This window comes from Cydia fagiglandana, chromosome 23, assembly GCF_963556715.1.
Source record: "Cydia fagiglandana chromosome 23, ilCydFagi1.1, whole genome shotgun sequence".
NCBI lineage: Eukaryota > Metazoa > Arthropoda > Insecta > Lepidoptera > Tortricidae > Cydia > Cydia fagiglandana.
In genome coordinates, this window is record NC_085954.1 from 10,094,641 (window position 1) to 10,116,918 (window position 22,278).

A 22,278-nucleotide genomic window follows, 5' to 3' on the forward strand; every position below is an offset into this window, starting at 1 on the left:
AAGATTCACGAAATTTAAGCAAGTCATTTTAAAATTAGAGAAACATCCAGTGTATGGGAGCGGCTTTTTTTACGTGTCGTGACTCTTATCTGATAATTCGTAGAAATTATTGCGAAAACATGAGATTCTTTCATAGACGGATTTAAATAACCGATAATCCCAACGTGTAAATCTTTTCACTGCCGAATTTGTATAACATGACATCTGTCCAACTAACTGTCAAATAATTAATGGTTTAACCGAAGTTGGTCAGTAGGACACTCCGTGGGGTGATTCAGTAAGTTTTAGCAAACAGTAGCTTTAGAAGAAAATATTAAAAGTATATTTTCGTTGATTATGAAAGAATTTTTTTAGATATCGCCTTATTATTTTGTAAAGAATCAATATTTTTTTAGAAAAAGTTTGTTGGCGTGATAAGATAAATCTTAAATACCTTTCCTTTTACTGAATTATTAAAAGTATCATCTTAGTCTTAGAGAAAGTTCCATAACAAAACAACGAAAAAAAACTATACAAATTCTTATCACGATAAAAATAAATTTTAATTCTGTGGTTCGGTTAAGCTCTATGGTTTCCTATTCACCATAAATAGCGGCCGTCTCCATACAAATTACTAATCAACCATATTTAGCCGTATTATGTATTTTGTATATGGAGACGGCAGCTATATGACGGCACCGCTATCCTAGGAAAAGAGAGCTTAAGACATTTCTCAAGTCTAAATTTGTTTCAAGTTCACCAATATATATAACACACTATTATATCACAGGAAACTACTCAGATCTTCACCGCTGAAAACTTGCCAAATTTTCCAACATTGTCAATTGGTAATTTAAAAAACTCATTCTCTGTCTGCCGGCTCTGAAAAAATGTTGGCAACAATATACTCGTAGTGCTTCATCTTGTGATATTATATCCCACTACTTTTGTATACTTAGGTACCACACTGTTAACAATGGACAAGTTTTTAACCTTATCATAACATAAAGATCACCGATAATCAAGAGTTTTTCTGTTATACTTCTATCTTATTCATAAACTCACTACAAGTTGCAATTAGTTATTAATCGTTTGTTTGTATGTGTCATTTTGAAAGAAAGGAATAAAACATAAATAAACTGAAGGGAAAGGTGAATGAACTTTGGGAGATGATATGAAAAGAAAGCAGGTGAATGATGAAGTGACGAACGACAGAGAATGCGCCAATCCCTAGTGATGGGTAAAGGGCAAGCAAATGATTTAACTACTTAATTGAGGCTTTCATATTTTTAGGAATACGGTGGTGTTTTTAATGGTAATGAATGTAATGATACTAATGATTTGGTGCAACTAATTCATGGATGTAATATAGTTAAAGAAATCACGGTCAAAAACACCCTTGTGAAAACAGACTTTTTTATTTATTTAACAAAATAATCATTATAAGATTCTAAGAAAACCAGACACTTTTTACTTCAAAAGAAAATACGAAAAAAAATATTAAAGTATCAAGATGTTAAAATTGTACACAAGATAATTAGTGCAGTGTGAACTTCATTCAGGAATTAAGTTTGTTATTTTAATGTGAATTTTATGACTAATTATTTTTGTGGTGAAACAAAGACGAATGCCAACAAATTAGCATTTATCTCCATTGAATAAGGTCTACAATTCTTTACTTAGTATACAACTAATGAAGACTCATTGGGTTTGTTTCAATTCTGCGTATTAGGAGTTTTACCTGTCATCCGATTTGGCACACGTCCTGTGTGTTTCTAGAAATACTCGTTTATCCTACAGGTCTCTTTCTGATGAAAAATGATTCGGGGCTGTTACCATTAGAGAGAAAATGTTTTGTTACTTCCTTTGAGTTACCTATTATTACTATAGAGCAGCCATACCAAACAATGAAATTGTCGCAATCGCAAGCGCCGTGAAACTCATGGTGCTTACGCGTTTAGGTCGCGAGATTCACGCTCCGCTTCCATAGTTTGTTGTCGGCCGTCAATAACACATGGCGCAAAATACTGGTTCACTGTTCCGGTTCTATACGTAAGTACTACGTAGTAGTATTAGTTCAATGGTTACTCCTGTGCAATAAGCTTGAATTAACTTTTCTGCTTCTTCAAACCCTCCCTCCAGGTCTTTCTAAAGTTGAAAAAATGGCCATCAACATCATTGATCGTTCTCTGTGCGGCTAGAGGATATTTCTCTTCTATTTTGACAACTGATTCATATCTTTTCCCGCCTTCATCATTAATTTGAAGGTAGCCACTGTAGAAGTACGAGTAATTCTTTTCAATTCACCACAAATGACATGTTTGACCACCACTAGTTTGCACTTGTGCTTATAGTCTGAAGTTCATGAACAGAACGCTACACAAGCAAACAGGTCACCTCACTCAACTGGTCATTGGTGGACCATATGTTGCAAGTTGCATAAGATTTAGGACACGCGTCTTTTATTACTGTAACTCTTTCTATCGTTCACATCCAAATCAATCAAATCATTAGTAATCCTAACGAGGAGGGGCAAACCAAGGCAGCGGTGGCGTAATGTCATCGCCAAAGATTTAAACGCCTGTGAGTTAGCGTTAACCGATGTCCAGGATACAGCGAAGTGAAAGAAGAAAAATAGGAAAGCGGACCCCGTACGGGACAAATGCTAGGAGGATGATGAGTAATTTTAACCAATAATTTTCTTCTACAGCTCGGCATCATCTACCGCGACATCAAACTGGAGAACATCCTTCTGGACGCCGAAGGTCACATAGTGTTGACTGACTTCGGCCTCTCCAAGGAGTTCTGCGGCGGAGAGAGCAGAGCGTACAGCTTCTGCGGGACCATCGAGTATATGGCGCCAGAGGTGGTCAGGAGCGGCAGTCAGGGGCATGATATCGTGAGTACCTTTATATATTAACTTAAGGGAGGTTATGGCCGGCAAACCGGCGAATATTCTACTGGACGAAAGCCACATAGTGTTGACTGAATTCGGCCTGACCAAGGAGTTCTGTGGAGAGAGCAGAGCCTACAGCTTCTCTTGAATCATCGAGTGTCTAGATTATGACCAAAATGTTTGAAATTACATAATTACCTACATCGCTTGAACTTTCCCGATTTCTAACCAAGTTGACAAACTATTAAGCAATATACAAAATTGCAAACGATAACAAAAATATAGAAATTGCAATGCGACATTTAATGGATGCATTATTATTTATTATGCAATCATTATATCCACTGAGAGTCTGTATTGCTATGCTAATTACATATTAATAGATAATAGTAGCTATTATATTAAAATATCTGTTAATTATTTTCGTATTGTTGTCTCTTTGACTTAGGACTAATACGTGTACCATCGTCCACACCGATAACTGACAATTCTTAGGGCTTTTGCAAACACATAATGTTCACTGATGTTAAGAATGTTCACAGTTAAGAACGTAGCCACTAGTACTATTACCCTGCCAAATATAACAGACGATGGAATAAAATGTAATATCAGCAATGTATCTCAGTTACGCAACTTATATTACTTTAGAAAAGCTGAAACAGCGTTTAATTACCTCTAAATCGTAAGCATTTACTTGTTTTGACTCTCATACAACCAGTTTAAAACGTGGAAGTAAAATTAATAACTTTACGTAACCATTTAGTTACGGTAGTGCAGTGTTCCGGTGGAACTGTTTTAAGGACTGTTTTCTGCGCAGAAATATCTACACTACTCATGCATTTCAAAATATCTTTACACCGACATAAAGTCAATGTGGCTAATTCCGTCATAGTAGGGGCTATTCCGTCCACGAGCGTATATTTATTTGATTTTCAATCGTTGGAAAAAAAACACTTTCTTTTGATTGTTGATACTAAAAGTAATCGCTTCTTTGTCGACGAAATTATTAATCAATGTTGTTCGTTGTTTGAGAAAAACGTTAGTGGACAGAATAGACCCTATGATGGCATTTATTAGCCACATTGATCTTACCACGAATTATAGCCGATCTCAAGAGCTTTATTAAATGCGTTATTAACATAATATTTTTCAAACTAATTTGAGATTCAGATCCGTTTTTCGAATGTTGGCATTTTGATTTTATATGTCGCTTCGATAAATTCCATTAAGGGTAAAATTACACTAAAAAAAAACAAAGTCGTTTAACGTTTTTGTTATGCAACTAAAAATTAAAGCGGATCATGTCTAATAATAAAATAATTTGAATAAAGAAATCAAGGTGAAGAATTTAAGAAATCAAGATACTAATATGTGATAAAATATTATGTTGCTTTTAACATTCTTTAAAATGAATATTACGGAGTGTGATATTTTCGTCTCCGTTACGGTATCCGGAGTGAATTATGTGTATTATTTTGACCTACATTTGTTTTAGAATCTTGACATGATCAAATGTTATGTTATGTTTATATTTATATGGCATGTCTGGTAAAATGAAATGTTTATAAAGTTCATGACAGAATTGGATGTTTAAACAAGTTATACATTTTTCAAAGTTACGTTTTTCAAATATAATGATTTTTCTGATCTAAATCTCAATAAGGTTTACTTGAAAATTTATGTTCAAATATTTTACACTAGGTCTGCGTTTGTTATTAAATATTTACTTAAAAATTCAGATTAAAACAGTTTTTATGCAAAAGGCTATTTATTGTTATAAATATTCAATCAGAAATCGACAAGCGACCTTGGCTTTTGCCTAATAAATTTACAAATACGTACCTACAGTCTTTCCAAATAACAGCAAGAATAAGATTTTTTTTTACGTTCATAAAAGTATAGATGTAGTGCATAATTGTTTTCCATCGTATTATTTCGGAAACGTTCGTATTTGTCATGCTACTCCAGTCAACCTCGATACTTTTTGTACCGAGTCTGACTGAATTAGTTGCATACTAGACACCTTCGTACTTTTCCGTGAAAATACGATGGAAAATAATTATCCACTACATCTGTAAACAAGATTCTAAACTTAAAGATTCACAAGTTTCTACAACACTCTTTTTAGCTCGTAAATTAGTTAGTATTTTTCCCCTTATAATCTTAAAAAATTCGGCATTTCAAAATTAGGCAACCACCAACGAAAACACAAAATATAGTAGCAAAAGCCATTAGGGTCAGGTCGTGTTCAAATGCCTTTCGCTCGTGCTTTCATTTTTCTTACCATGCTTGCCTCACAATACTCTCTGTTCACTTATTTAGTGTATTTTTAAATATATTTTAGCTCTGTGGAAAGGAGACTAGCAGCAAAATCATTTAGTGTGGGAAAAGAATTTCCCATATGCTTTAACTAAAGGCTTTTATTGTTTTTGGACAGAAGTGACTTGTAATACGGTTGTGGAATGTGGAGTCCGTGCTTTACTCTGAGTGAGTCTTTCCAAAATACATATACATATGTTGGTCAAAATGGAGCCACATAGAGACTAATAGATACCTACTTATTTGCATCCATAGAAGCTTAATTACACTTTTTGATTCACAAAATAATAAACTTTACCTTTGTTTTGGATAAAAGGGGTATAGAAACACTAGGTGTGTCACTTTCCACGTCTTTTTGATATTTACAAGTCATCCGTGCAATTCCAAATATAATCGCGCCTAATCGAATTTAAACTGTTGTGAGACATACTAACATTGATTAATTTTACGGCCAATTACGGCAATATTAATAATTGTACGCGATACACGGCCGTCGTGAACGCTGTTCGCACTGTTAGTGCTTGAGGAAGGAGACCTAGGCTCTCCAAAACATGGCGCGCAAGTGACTAAAAACATGTGAGTCTAAACCGTAAAATTATTCTATAATCGCGCCTATTTACCTGCTGTTGATTTCCACTTGCTACGATTCTGACACACTTTTTCGCTTCATTCACTTTCATAGCATTCTTCATACACATTCATCGGTTCAGTGTCTTCACTTGATATATCTGTATACTTGCAGTTCTAATATCATTGTAATAAGATCTATTATTGTTTGTTACACATCTTTGCAATGTTCTTGTACCGACAATAGAGCATGCTCGGTTTTTGTAACCGTACCATCTAATCTGCCCATGTTTATATTGCTTCAATTTTAGAACCACAGCTACAGTTGCCTCCAGAAACTCGCGAACTAAATTGACAGGTCAATGTGCACAAATGATACCACAGTTTGGCCAGTGTTGTTCATATCGATATTTTCAAAAAAGTTTGAATTAGAGAATGTCGGTATTTCCAAAATTGTGCAATTTTATAGTACCTAATAGAGACAAGGATATTTAATAAACATATTGTAATTAAATAAATATTTTATTATATTTATTTTGTTTTATTTGTTAGGAAAACTTACAGCTAGAGTAACAATTAAGTTGTAGGTGATAACATAGAAAAAGTGATTTTGGCTCAAAATACAAAAAAGGCCGGCCCAGACGGGGAAATATTTCGTATAATAATGATATTTATATAGGTAATTACTAAATTTCGTATAATGTGATTAATTTCTCATTTAATTCGAGTGGTGTGGACGCAAAAATTAAATCGCCTCGGTATCCCTATGGCTTCGATTGTGAAGACCAGTCCCTAAACTGGACGTTTAAGTTGACAATTAGGTCAATATCAAGCAAATCTTGTCAGTAGACAAAGGCACGAAATTCAAATTTACTTTGAGACGATATCCCATCGCGCCTTCATTTTTCAAATTTGCCGCCTTTTTTACTGACAAGATCTGCTTGACCAAGTATAAATAATTATGGATCAATCTCATCTACCGGCCACATGTATAAAATTAAATCACCAATTTTAGATTTATGGCGATAACCGAGCTCTTGAAATAAAGAACGGCAAGTTGTTGCACACTAACATGACACTGAAATTTGTCAGTTTCTCATCCGCACCTCCTGATTTGATTGGTAACGACACAATCTTACAATCGAATTAACCACTTTTCTCGTCGCATTCATATTAATCGAAATCGTTTGTGACCCCTTTATAATGACATGGGTAGTAAGTGCAATATTTTACTTATCGATATCATTTTATCGACATATACCCGTGACTATTTTTTCTTTGCTATGCCTGGTATCATTTTATTTGTCAAACTCATGTCAATTTAGTTCGCGAGTTTATGGAGGCGACCTTAGCTATTGAGCACGTTTACCAACATCAGCTTATTTGACTGATGGTAGACCTTAATGTCTTTGCAATAAAGACTATGAATGATCAACAAATTGTTGACCGTCAACGCTTTTAACTGGCCATTGGTCGATCTTAATATCTTTAAAATACGATTTAAAAATTGTCAGTTAATTGTACTATAGTATTAGTATGAGTTGAGCGTTCGATGAGCTTGGCTATTGGAACGTCATCCCAGCTGTGCGGTGTGAATGAAACCAATCTGTTAATAGAAAGTTAACTTCTTCGCAACAATACACTCTATTATACACTTTGTGCATTTGTTTTAAAACTGATTTCACTTTGTCTAATGTATACTACAGACAACAGGGCCAGGCAAAATAAGACTTCACTACGACGAGATAAGGGTGGTCTTAGTTAGCCTGTTTTCATTGTTATGTATTGATAGATCACTCAAGGTAGTAATTAGATCTAATCGATCGCAAGAGATAGTGGAATCTTTTAGAATTTCTACGCTTTAATTGCTAGTTTTGCCTTGAAAAATTAAATTAAATTAATGTCTAACAAGTAACATATTTATATTATGGATGGGCACACAGAATTACACACAGTGGAAATTCATAAACGTCATTCAAATATATAAAGCAAGGCAATGGGTTTTGCTTTTCATTAATTCTTTTAATATTATGGCTTCGGTCCAGTGGGGCCATTTCGCCAGTGTCAAGGAATTAGGAGCTTTAAATACGACGAAAGGAGCCCAGCCCACAGATTACCAGTACGCCGGACGATATAGTCCTGTCAGTTGTTCTGTAAAATTTTGCGTTTAACTGACAGGCTGAGGTGAACTGGTAATCAGTGGGCCCCTTTAAAGTGTACGGTGATTTGATTAGCTCTTGCAATGGTTCCTCTACACGATGGGCCAGAGCCGGCCACTCTAAGGGACGCATTTATACGTTAGAGGGAGCAAGTGATATTGCTATCTCATTCTACCGCATGGCTGCGGCGTCCCTTGGAGCGGCCGGCGTTGGCCCATCGTGTAGAGGAGCCATAAAGCTATAGCTGGACTTTACAAATAGCACGTGGACTACCGGCCGGCCGTTGACTCCAAAATGGTGTTTAAACGCGTTTCAAGATTTTCTCCATTCACTGCACACTACCGCATTAGTTGACTGTAAGTTTACTTTTCGTTTTTGAATTAGTTTATGTAGAAGTTGCATTTGTGATATATTACTTTGAATTCAAATTTTGTTGAGTAAAGTAATTCATAAATAAAGATACATTCTTTTAAATACTTTTTTGTTTTGTTCAAAAAAGCTTAAGCGTCCGCCACTGCCTAATAATAAGCTATAGATATTACACTTTAAAGTCTTTAAACAATATTAATAAACAAAAAACAAAGGAATTAATCCCAACGCGTGACTATCAAGATGGCGCTCGAACCGGAAGTCATGTTGCCTTTAGTTATTTCGATAAAGGGACGGTAACTCGGCTGTCATCCAATAGATAACTGTCAAACTTTCGATTCGTTTGAAAAGCGAACGTAATTACGATTACAAACGGTTTATGCAACTGGCCCTTTGATTACTTTTACATCAGTTAACCTGTTTTAAACACGGGCACGTTTTTTGTAAATTGTTGTTTTTTTTGTATTGTATTCTGCTAACAGCATTGCAGCACAGCAAGACTTTTCTTTAACCGTCACTTCCTCGCGATATCATTCGACATAGAGTCAGCAAAGAGAATCAAAATACAATCCTAAAGAAAGTTCAAGATAGTGTTTTTAGGAAAATTTAGGCCGCTGGGAGTTGAGGGGTTAACTGGCCATTCGTAGACCTTAACGTATATGAAATAAGGTTTACGAGGATTTAAATACCAGTGACAAAATTATTTGAAACATTAATTTGTGTATCGATAATATGATCTTCTTCAACACTACTCCTAAATAGCAAAACAAACGATATCTACAAAAGCCGACAAATACGAAACGCTGCAGCTGACAGGGCGAAGTTTCACAAATATCAAGCCGATTTCTCCACGAGCTCGACACCTTGGACACAAGCCAGAAACTGGCTCGAATTTTACAAAAATCCAACACTAAATTGCCTATAAGCATAAAAATCTGCGCTTGCATTCGCGGCTCATCACTACAAGCAACCAGTACAATATGATACGCGATTACGCAAAGATGTTCCGACTTTAGAGCTCAAGATATATTGGACCTACTCAATACAGTGTTTGAGTTGAATGTGGTAACTGCATTGTGCATCTCGTTCATGCTTTTTAATATCGCATCTTGCGTCGCTTGCGATCGGACCGTGACCTACATGTCTCCGCGGTCGCACGGCGCTAATTCTGTGCTATCTCCGAAATCCGATGTACTATATGTAGTAAAAATGTTGCTCGATGAGATATATCTGAGCGAACAAGGTGTTCAGAAATATCTGCATAATTCTCTAAGGGCCACTTGCACCGTCCGACTTACCCGGAGTTTACCGGTTAAACCTGGAGTTACAATGGTTACCAATACAATTTGACACTGGGTTAACGGTATAACCGGCTAACTCCGGGTCAGTGGGATGGTGCAAGTGGCGCTATGTAGCCCTTGACCCTGGCAAGCGCCTCACCTAGTCCCTACAATTCTTAGTTTTCAGTTGACACAAATTCTTACCGGTCACGGATATACCAAATTCTATCTAAAACGTTTTCACAAAATTGACAATGACGCGTGTCCCTGTGACGACGTCACACAGCAAACAATTGATCACCTTATTAAAACTTGCCCAAGGTTCCTTTACGCAAGAACGATCCACGATACCATATGCACCAAGTACAACATAGACCCACTGAATATAAACAAACTTACGGAAAAAGAAGAAGCCCTCAACTCTTTTTTAAGGTATACTAAATACATAATAGATAATTTAAAATCATTTAACAAATAATACGAACTTAAAGGCAATCGGCCGCCCGTACTCCTAGCGAGGACCGATTGACCCTCACCAAAAAGCATTAAATCAAAAAAAAAAAAAAAAGAAAAAAAAAAGTGGTCAATGATCCTATTGCTATAAAATAAACAATACAATTATATATGTATATTACGAGTAAAATAAGTAGTGTAAAATTACTAATGTACTTTAAATGACACCGCACAAGCAAAGTGCAAAACATGCCTAATTGTTTACCATAACATAATAATTATAAACTTTACATTTGTTTTCTAATTTTGTAGCAAAGTAGGCACATTTTACGGCAATGATATTTGTTATCGAGTTGCAAAACCGGCGGCCACACAAACATTTAGAGCCAAATGTCCGGCAACGCGGACAAAATAGTTCCCAGTCTAATTATACGCGAGTCGGGTAGTGACGGACAAGGCCTTCTAAATAAAATATAAGGTATTTGTATACTTTGCACACGATTATTATTGCATACTTTTATTTAGAGTCGCTGCGATGTATTTCTTTGTATCAATACAGGGTGTTTTTTAGGATTCCGCACCCAAAGGGTAAAAACGGGATCCTATTACTAAGACTCCACTCCACTGTCCGTCTGTCTGTCACCAGTCTGTATCTCATGAACCGTGATAGCTAGACAGTTGAAATTTTTACAGATTTTGTTCGGTTTTTAATACTTAACTTGCAATATTTTACGATGTGAATATACAGATCATACTGAGCAACTTTTACTATGAGACCAACACCGAAATCGCAATAAATTTGCTAAAAATCATTAACTAATTTGACTGAGAAAATCTCTAAAATTGATAATTCACGAACAGGAAAATTTTGGACATACTTATACCCAAGGTCGTTTGTAGCGGACGATAGTGGCACAAAAACACGCTCATGCAAATATCTAGGTCGCCCACTAAACAATACGCGGAGATCAAGGCAGCTACTGACCTATACTAATATTCAGATTTACACAGAATACGTTACTATTTGCCACAGCTGCAGTCAGAATCAAAGGTAGCGAATCAGACTACGCGTCAAAAATATCTACCATTCTGTAACAGCTTAACAAAAAGAAATAATGTCTCTCGGACAGAGGAGCTACCGCGAAAACAGAAATTCGCAAATTGCGGGGATCTTTCTCTTTTACTCCAATGAAGGCGTAATTATAGTGACAGAGAAAAATGCCCGCAATTGACGATTTTCGATTTTCACGGTAGCCGTCCTGATTCGAACTTTCAGATACGCGAAAGAAAAGAAACGACATGGATCGGATATGTCAGTGTCAAAAGTGACGTTTCTTCAAAATAAAACGCTTATGCTACTCAAGCGAATTTAAAATGCAAACCCTTACCTAACAAGCTAACATAGGGTGTTTAGTATGATTCATATTATCACCTCAAGAAGGCCTCATGGCTAGACGTTGAAAACCCAACAACGATAGATATAAAATTATAACTTCTTATATGAATTAAAGTAAATGAAGTAAGTCAAGGATGCTTAAATAAATGCATCTTATAAATATTAAATTCAATGCAAATGATTGTAGGTGCTTGAATTAGTAGGTTCACCACAAATATGGAGCAACTCATTTACTTATATTCGTAGTTTTACTGACAGCCATAGGCCCTATGAATAGATTTATTAATACTAATAGACGCGTGACGGTGCAGCTTGATGAACTTAGGGGCTTCCGCGAAAACCGAAATTCGCAAATTGCGGGGATCTTTCTCTTTTACTCCAATGCGCCTTCATTGGAGTGACAGAGAAAAATTCCCGCAATTTGCGAACTTCGATTTTCGCGGTTATGGCCCTTATCTCCACCTTGGTCGATCCGAACTCAGCCCTTTAGTGTCCTGGTACGCCACGGCCCCTACATACTCCTTTACTTGGCTCATATACCTTCTTCTAGGTCTTCCCCTCCCTATCCTTCGATTAATTAGCCTTTCATGATGTTTTCTTCAATATATTATGTAATGATTGTAATGCAAAAAGTATATACCATGTCCAAAACGGCTTACAAGGTTAACATCATCAATCGGATTACTAATTTTATTATATTAACTAGCATCGCCGTTTAAAGACAGTTTTTTGCATACCAAGCCCATTCCGATGCCCAATATCATATAAACAATCTTACGTCCGATGACCTATGTGTCACAATAGTACCTTACATTCGAAAAACAACCTTCAACCAATATAATAAGGTACTAATTCCGATAAAATCAATATGTTTATAGAACCGACTTTGTTGTAAACCCGAATTGTGATGATTAAGTGATTTTAGACTTTATTCCGATAGAGCTGGGCTGGTTTTTGATTGGCGTAATGTTAAAATAGTTCTTTGTTGAGTAGTAGTGCGTTGAACTAGCATTGTTTACAAATGTCCATAGGTATAATATTAAGGCAATCGGTGACAAAGTTTAAAGCTTCTCAGAATTAAAATCGATTGGCTTGGCTGTAGGTACTTCTCGAATATACTACACATACTATATGAAAGTTTTAAAACAAAAGTACTTTAAATAAAACAGGTGTCAAATATAAAGAAAATAATATAAGGGGGTTATCCTTATTATTCATAATACTTTACGGATCTGGTTTAGTTAAATTATGTTTTATCCCTTTCTTACAAATACATGCACCTACATAAGTCAAAATGACAGATAAAGACAAACGATTCATATCTAATTCAGGCCAGTGACGCGTTTATGAATAACACCATAAGAGAATAAGAACGAGATGAAACAAAAAGTATACACCTTTTTACATAAAAACATTAACGTTGAAAATAAGTTGTTCAGTAACACCTATATTATGAATTCACTACACAGAGTACCTATGACTGGTGGTTAAAATTTCACCCCGTATTAATCAAGGTCAGTAAACAGGCACTGTCTGCCTGCAAGCCTAGTAGTGAAACCCGGATGTTAAAAGATAACCGGCCACAATATAAACCAAAGCGAAAACCCCACTGACCCAGCGTAAATCAACCGAGTTTATCTCCGTGTCACCTTGCGCGTACGCATTAAAATAGAGCGGGACGCTAAATATAGCACCACTGTCCGAGAGACAGGGATAGGTGCACGTTTGCGTAGGCCCGCCGGAAAATAGACAGACTAAATTGTAATTGTTTTAGCGTAAAAGAATGTGGACTCTTGGACGGTGACGTCCGGAGATGACACTTTTAGCTCGTCTCAGGAAAATTCAGGGGTTCGGTCCGACACGTGTGAGGGATGTGACGTGGATGGACTTTTTTTTGTAAAACGGCAATGGCGAACTATTCTAAATTGTGATACCTAGTCGTCAGTTAGTTGTTGTATTTTTAACAGTATCGCATCGTCGTAGATTTCCTTTATTTTTAAAAACACGGGAAATAATCGTGTATTTTTCAATTATTATTCTTCAAATTGGGACTCTTTATGTTGTGTCATCATAAGTAGCGATCAGAAAAATTCTGTCATAAATAGCAGCAAATATCTAACCTTGTATGTATGTGTACCTTTGATGTGCAGTCATGAACAAATGGAATAATAATAATTATGAACAACGGTAGGTATGTAAAATTAAGTAATAAACAAGACGACAAGTATGGAGGTTACCTTAGCTACTTTAATATAAATCTTTTTATGACCTAACCAACGAGCCTTGTTCTCTAAAGTTCTATACATACAAAACGTACAAATGCACACAAAATTGAACACGTAGCAATACTCGAAATGCAAAGCGTGATTTCGGCTTAAAAATTAGTGGCCGCAGCCGAGTCGCCGTGACCCAGATGTCCGCCATGTTGGCGCGGCGCGGGCGCTCTCAAACGTCGCCGTTGTCTAAAACTTCACAAGATTTTATCGCCGACTGTACTTTTCTTTCAGCCAGCTCATCTACTACTATAATTCTCGCGTCGAAAGATGCCCCCCATGACAGTTCCTTCGAGTCTCTTTTGGTTGGGAAAAATAATTGAAGGTATGTTTATGTTATGGGCTAACATATTAGCCACCAAGTGGATGCCGGTAAAGAAGCGTGGGCGGACCAGGGGACAGGCCTTTGTCCAGCAGTGGGACACTCAAATAGGCTAAGAAAAAAAACTGTTGATGTTGTTTACATAAATGATACATTTCTAAATGGATTAATGTGCTAAACTTCCAAAAATGGTATAAAAATGAACTGTTATAAGGACCATCATTCGACGCGACGCGAGAGATACTTTATTGAGGATATTGAGACGATTTGACAGCTTGTAACAACAACCAGGGAGATAAAAAATACAAGTAGGTATAGGAAAATGTATAGTAACCTTTTTAGAGGTTAAGTCTACTATAAATAATCTCCTAGGCTAGGGCCTAGACTCTTAAACACATCATAAAGTCACTAATAAACACATTAAACGCTTTATCGATTCTCGGATCACAATGAAACCTATACCTAATTCAACTGAAGTAGATAATAAAATCCAATCAAAACACAACAAACAACTTAATACGTATTACACAATGTTATTTAAACATACGAGTAGGTACTCATACCAACAAGTCCAATAACATAATAATACCGGGAAATCCCCCGAAAACTCCCAGTTATTATGATTATGATCCTTATGATGAGGTATGTTATTGTTAAGGCGTCAAAACCCCGAAATTTACCAATCATTGCGTGTATTTGTGTAATATTATTCATTTGTTATTCTTTATATGTATTACAATACCTACCGAAGCACTGCATTCGCATTGTTGTTTAATAAGCATGCCGGGAGTGCAAAAGAACTCTCACTCGGTCGTCATTGCATGCTATTTATATATTTATGTGCCATTCTCAACCAAAAGTTTACTTATTGTCGGTTGTCAATAAGGCGCTATTTCCATATAGCTTCAATTTGAAAACAACCATGTCGACAACCGACAATGTGGTACCTTTTGGTTGAAAACGTCACATATTTGCTACGATGAAGCGTTTTGATTAGGTTGCCAAGCGGGCCCAGGATTGATTTAAGATGCAACTGGATAAGTGCTTAGATGAGAAAAACTTCGCAATCGGGTCTGCCTACGCAACAGTTTAAAACACGGACAATTTGAGAGAAAATATTTCCAAAACTCTATGGATGGAACCGGACGAATAAAAACATAAAGTAGGTACTCACTTAACACTCGCTGATTCACACATATTAGTTACACAGCTCTCGTCATCCTGGAATTATATGAGTCACTTTGGAAACCTGGATGCTACAGCGAACATCGAAATTCGAAAACTATCTGCGTCCCACGGTTTCGAATATTGTGAGAGCGGTAAAGACGGACATAGACTTCTTTGGAATGCCCCCAATCTAAATAAATACCATTTAATGTGATCTTTTATTTAAAACACATTTTTAATATAAACAAAAAAACACTGCTTTTTATAGCAGTTCTCAAGTTCCTAACAAATAAAAAGTAAGATTAATAAACAGTTCGAATTGAAATCGCAGCGCAGCAACCGAGGCTAACCGGGGTAAGCGTGTCCGTTTTGCGACATTACGACCGAACGGGTTCTCCCGTTACGCTGACGAAATGAGAGGTTAACTAACGTAACAGATTATAGTCCTGTTTCTTTGATTATCGCATAAGCTTCCAGCCTTGAATCTCCATCGATACACACTTAGGAAATAGAAAAAATAGAAGAGGTACTCCTTAACATCAAACTTTCCGATATCAACCTATGATTTCCTATAGCAGCAGGTTTTCTAAGGCTTATTGATAACACCATCAACGCTGATTTGATTTACATAAGTCTTCCTTGACAGCTGATGAAATATGACACAATTTAGTTCTACACTGCAGGCAATAATAGTAACTGATAATTGCACGAGAACAACGCAATATTCTGCAAATATTTCTATATTTCTGGCTGTGTTGATGACAATAGGAAGTTCTTTCTTTAAGGATTAAATGTTTGCCTTAAAACTGACTGGTACGAGTATGTCAAGTTATTTTGGTGCATTATTGATTAAATAGTTCCATCGCGACATTAACTCCTAAAGCCTAGTGAAAGTCAACATTCACATTTTATGCAAAACTGTATATTGTGCCGTATTGCGAAACTGCCGAATGTTTCCACGTTATCAAGAAGGTTCCCAGCGAGTGAAAGCGCACGCACTCAGTTCCGCAAGCCTTTCGTGCTGCTCAACGAATTTATATTCTTAGCTGTGCTCCAATTATTATAAATTTGTTTATCTACTAGGACTAGGACACTCCCTTCACCCATACTACCAAGATCTAGGACGGTGTGAAAAATACAACGGGGTGCTCCGCATGGTGACTGTAGTCTTGTTCTTTTACAGTTTATAGGAAAGATGGTGGAGAGGGGTACGAGGAAAGGGTGGATGGACTGTGTGAGAGATGATATGAAACGAACTCAAGTGAATGATGAGATGACGGGCGGCAGAGAGGTATGGAAGAAAAAGACATGCTGCGCCGACCCCAAGTGAATGGGACAAGGGCAAATGATGAGGAAAGATAGTGACTGGTGAACTAGATAAATTTTCTGTTACAACTGCAACAGCTTAATAACTTTTCGGCTTGTTTGCTAATCTGCTTGGAGAGAGAAAGAAGTCGGTGTCCTTGGCTCCTAAATGGTAGCCCACGGTATAGTTGTAGAGAAAAATATTATTGCAATATTGTAGACTCATCAGTTGTGAGTTTTCTTTCGCAAAGCCTGCACAATATCGGATCGTACCGAAATAATATATTCAAGGAATGTTATTGTCACCTTCTCTAACAGCTAATGATAAGGATAAACAAGGTAACAAATTGGAATTTAGAGCCCGCCTGGATACGGAATATAGGACTTCCTCATGATTCATGATAATACAACTTGTCATATAGCGATCATAATGCCAATATGGACATGCGATATGGCTTTAGAATGCTGTCTGTCTTAGACACATGCATATGGATATAAACGCTCAATCAGCCGAGTCGTTACATGTTCAGTGCACTTGCTCTTAAACACAACAACATGTTATGTAAAACAATAACTGAAGCCTTTTGGCGTGAACGCAGGAGTTACGTCTGCAGTAGATCCACTTACTTAAGAACTGACGTATTTAATATGCATTCCAATGCAACTTGTGACGTTTGACTTTCAAAGGACTATGTGCAATATGCAAATCAACCTGTCGTATCAAAACACAGAGCTATTATACCTATCACTTTCAAACGTATCACTGTATGCGAACTAGTGTTACGACGAGTCCCACAACCGTAACTACTATGAGTAATCTCAGTTCAACATTATACTGGTTTGCATATGGCTATTCGGGAGAAACAAACCAATGAATGCACTGCGCTCGATACTTGTTTATCTCACTTAATGACGCGAACCACACGTTATTCAACAACTAACCCACGTTTCTACGATTCGATATAGTTTCAAAATACATAGGTCCAATATTGGACTTTGCAATTGTAATACGCCATTCTAGAAGTGAAAGCTGGCAAAATAATTGCATTTATCAGAGCGGAACCACTTTTTGCCGAAAAAGAAAACCGCCATTGATACATTCAAACACAGGAGTTTATTAATGAGAGGATAATCGTTACATGCTAATTTTAATGATTTATTTTCGCACTACCCGTGCGGCGAAGACGCGCCCGGAATGGGGTCGGCTTGTTCCAATTTTAAATTTCGATTGTCAGAGAGGTTTGATATCGTCACTTTCACTGTGGCTTACTTTTTGTTCGTGATTACCTAGAGGTCTTTTGTAGAGTCTGTTCCGCATTTTAGTTCCGGCTCGTCAACGAAGTCTTGTTGTGCATCATCTTTTATATGTTCTTTTTATGTAATTAACTTGCCATTATACTCCAAATCTTGCCCTGCCTTAACGCCATTTAATATTTTTAGTTGGTTTATTTACAAACTCCTCAACTCCGCTATGTTTACTTGCTTTAGACTTAACAAGCGCAAGCATTTTAACTATAACTTATACTTATTTTCCATTTATGTAACCACCGCTATCCACGTTATCACTGTAAACAGTAACCCAGATGACACATCGCAGTCCTGTTATGAACCCAGTATCATCGGTCCAATTATAAATATAGATAAGTTCCGCTACTCCATTTGACTCTGTCCCTCTTCCACCCGACCGTATCTGCACTTGAATGATAAAGATAAAGTTACTAACTAACCTGTTTCTGTGCACTCGCGTGCCACGGCTCGGGTTTCCCCGTATAGCGCCTCCACTTTCCTCGACATGCGAATATTGGATGTTTCAAATAACCACTTTAATTTCTTCTAGTTAGAGTTTAAATTCTAATAACAGCTTGAAGGGTCTGTGATTATACTATTAGAGGCCTGACATTGCAATTTTCTTTACCCTTTTCGATAGGTCGATTAAATGCCTCGATTCGTCTTTAAGTTGCCAAGAGCTATTTAAACCATTTACTTTAACCGTATCACAACATCCTATACTTAAACGTGTGCAACTTCACACTACTCATTATATTCCTTCTATAGTGTAGGACCTAGTATAGCATCCTGAGGAATGCGGCATATGCGGCCTTTTGCCTTCTTAAGGATTTTGTGACGCTGATTACCTCTCTTTTACTGTCAGCTTAAATAGTTTGATACTAAGGACTGACAGTTAACTGACTATTGCACTAAACGCTTTGATGACAGTCAATTTGAGTGTCATATATTGTAATCGCATATGAATAAAAGGTTATATATTTGCAATCGTCCGTTTTGGCGACCTCAATTCTCTAAATTTCTACACGGTCGCCTGTAATCGATTTGTCTTTACTGTTATTAATGTTTACTTAAACCAATTCTCGGCACGGAATACCAGTAGTGAAATATTTTCGAAAGCGATTCGCTTGATTTATACTCTTTACTCTTCACAGAACGTGGCATTATCTTAATTAATGTCCATTATTTCTGTTAATCGATGCCCGGAGGTTTATTATAGAGTTGAACTTACCCACGGTCTAATTTCCGTCTTTTTAATTCCACAGGCACACCTCCATTATCTTATCTTTATCAATGTTCTAGTTTCTGTATCGTAGGCGTGGTAACTTCTCAGTGGCTCACTATCTAGTTGTACAAAAACATCTTCAGAGTTAAAAGCTATTTATGTAATTATATCGTTTATCATTTCCGCCTGTATCTTATTGTAATTCAATGCCTTGTGTCATTTCATTTGTTTAATACCTGCATAGACAATAGTAACATCATTTACATTTATCTGCTAATTATTGAGACCGTCAGCCATTTCTATGCTAGTTAAGGTCAGGTATTTTTCCAAGATGCCCTCATTTGAATAGTATCGCGAATTCTAAATGGAACGCACCGGCTCGTAGGCATAATATAGCGGTCCGACCAACGTAACAAGAGTTTCACCGCTCGGTAACGGATGACACAAGCGGTTACGGTACCGGAGACGTGGTGGGGAGCATTCGACTTTCAAACTCTTGCGCCGAGCTGAGAGCCATTGCTCGTGCGCTCGGACGCCGCTCGGCTATCCTCGTCCGTCTTCGGCCCCGCCCGCTAAAAGACACGAATAACCGGCGATTTGATCTTTATTCCTTTTTTGGAACGATCTCTTTTTCCTTAATGCTCGAGCACAAATTCTGGGTTTTGCCGCCTCACGGGCCCTCCGTTCCAATCTAAAGGTTATCACATCGTCTTTAAGTTGAATTTGTATTGTTTACACTCGTCGTACCGTTAGCAGTGAAAGTGCTCTAGCAAAAGTGAAACGGATGATTTAGAATGGCGCAATTCACTCGAGATTGGCGTAAAAAATCGCGACCGAGGAAACGCTAGAGAAGTTACTGGTTAATCTAGCCTTTGCACTTGCCTTTTTAATTTTAGATCTCTTAAAGAAAGTTACAGAATCGTCGTTTTGCACGTTTTGGTTGGCTTGTTTCCTTGTGCCGCCATGATTAAATTCACGATGACTTGCAGACCTTGATTACAGAGCTGTCAATTTATCGTCGACCGCCGCTCGGAAAAACTGCTTGTTAGGCGGCACGCCATGGCAAAAACTGATTTCACCCATCGATTTTTTGCTAAGCACCTTTACGGTATTAATATGCACAGACTAAAAATACCTATATGCATTGGGAATGCGTAGCTATGATTTTCAGCAGCCTTGACATTGAAAAACAGTAATCAGTCAGGCATGTAGGACGCTGTGGGATGCTGTAAGGTCATCTCGAGGCTAGATGGACCCCAGTTTCTATTAACCTTTTGTTTCCACACCGATTGACCCTTGGCAATTCAATCAGGGAATGAATGAAAATGAATGCTCGTAGGTGGATATATTTCAGATATTTGATAACGGCTTTTGAAATCATCGGCTTTGTGACATATAACAAAATCATGTCATGACTTTTGTTTGTTTTCTCGTATTTGAGTTTATGTGAGCTTTTACTTCCTTACACTTATTTGAAAACATTTCGGCGAATTTGTACTTCGTCATTCCTTTTGTTAAAGAGAAGCTTAAATTTATACGTTTTAAAAGTAATTTTCCTTAGAAACAAGCGGCATTTCCTGTCAAACTAAAATTATACAAAGAAAAAAATACATTTTTATACGTGGTTGTACAATACCAAACAGGAAAAAAAATGGTACGAATACAACGGATAGTGGTATGTTTGTAGTTGAATTTAGTTACCTACAAAAAACACTTTGCTTTCGTGAATGACTTCGGTTATTTCTTACTTTTATAAAACTCGGTATCAGTTAAGCGGTCTTCACATTCAATGCGAATCCGCCCGCCGCTCCGGTGTGCGAGCGGGACATCGCTATATACGTATAAAGCGCTCTCGCTCACACACCGGAGCGGCGTGCGGGTCCGAATTAGTGAAAGCAAGAGGTGTTACAATTCGGTGCCGGGACCAGGATGATAAATGGATTTATGTATTTAATTTATTTTATAGGTTTATTAGACGGGTCTTCGCAAAACCGAACCCGGACGCTCTCATCCATCCGGCAAGCTAACTCGGTTATCTTGTCCATTCGGTGTAATCTTCGTAATCGTTTCCTCGTGGCTTTTCTAGGTAACACCGGTCGGTCGCAAACATCAACAACATTATAATTATGCGAAACGTTTGTCTATGCATACCTACTTACTTATATAGCCTTGTAATCGTTAAGTACTTACTCTACTACGCGTTGAACAAGGTATTTCGAATAAACAGATATTCAACACAAACTATGTATTTTAATTGCTTCCTGCCTACAGTAGTATATCCAAGGGGTGACCCCTTTTTCAAGGAGTGGACATCTTCTGGCAGGAATGAAGAGGATCTTTCTGATTAAATGAGAGAGAGAGAGAGAGAGAAATTGCGTAGTTCCAAGGCGTAAGAAAGATACATAAGTTAAGATGTCACGGCGTACGGTTAAGTAGGTTAGTTGACCAAGAGGTAGGTGATATTGCAGAAAACTTATTGTTTTGTATAAACGTTTATAAAAACACGAAACACCTGTGCCATTTTAGCACGTTTTACAAAATATCAAAGGGCCAAGCTTGTTACAAACTGTAGGTATGAATCTGAGAGTGAGAGGTCTCTATATTTTAATACCATCTACATTAATACTAATAGTAATAAAGAATCCTCTGCGCCCCTAACACTACTGCTTCGTGTCAGTTCGCGCACGACATAGACTACCAGCAAGAGACCGGTATCTCGCGCGCGACATACTGTCGCGTGCTATGGTGCACGAAGTGACTATCCTTAAAACTTGCCAATGCAACCAAGGCCTAAGAAAGGTGCAGGAGTGTACGGCGCACGAGTGTACCAACTACATTAAAAGTAAACAAGAATCTTGTACCATCACCATCAGCAAGAGAGACCGGTATCTCGCGAGCGACACACTGTTGCGTGCTAAGGTGCACGTAGGTAGTGACAATCCTTAAAAAACTTGGCAATGCAACTACCAAGGCCCAAGAAAGGTGCAAGAGTGTACGGCGCGCGGGTATACTAACTACGTTAAAAGCAAACAAGAATCTTGAACACTATGGCTTCGCGACAGTATCGCGACATAGACTACCAGCAAGAGAGACCGGTATCTCGTGAGACATATTGTCGCGTGCTAGGTGTCATGTAGTGACAACCAGCGAGAGCGACCGGTCGCATGATAAGTTGCACGTAGTGACAATCCTTAAAAAACTTGCCAATGCAACTACCGAAGCCTAAGAAAGGTGCAGGAGTGTACGGCGCGCGGATATGTAGGTTAGTCGGCCGCGGGGCC

General features: G+C 37.5%; 1 protein-coding gene across 1 annotated transcript in view; it reads left to right on the forward strand.

Annotated features, from left to right (window-relative positions):
• The window catches only part of LOC134675921 (ribosomal protein S6 kinase alpha-5-like), a 141,103-nt gene that overhangs the window by 72,184 nt on the left and 46,641 nt on the right, over positions 1-22,278 (forward strand). The window contains exon 6 of the mRNA XM_063534266.1: positions 2,690-2,878. Within this exon, the coding sequence (XP_063390336.1) occupies positions 2,690-2,878 (189 nt within the window). The remainder of the gene's footprint in view (positions 1-2,689; positions 2,879-22,278) is intronic.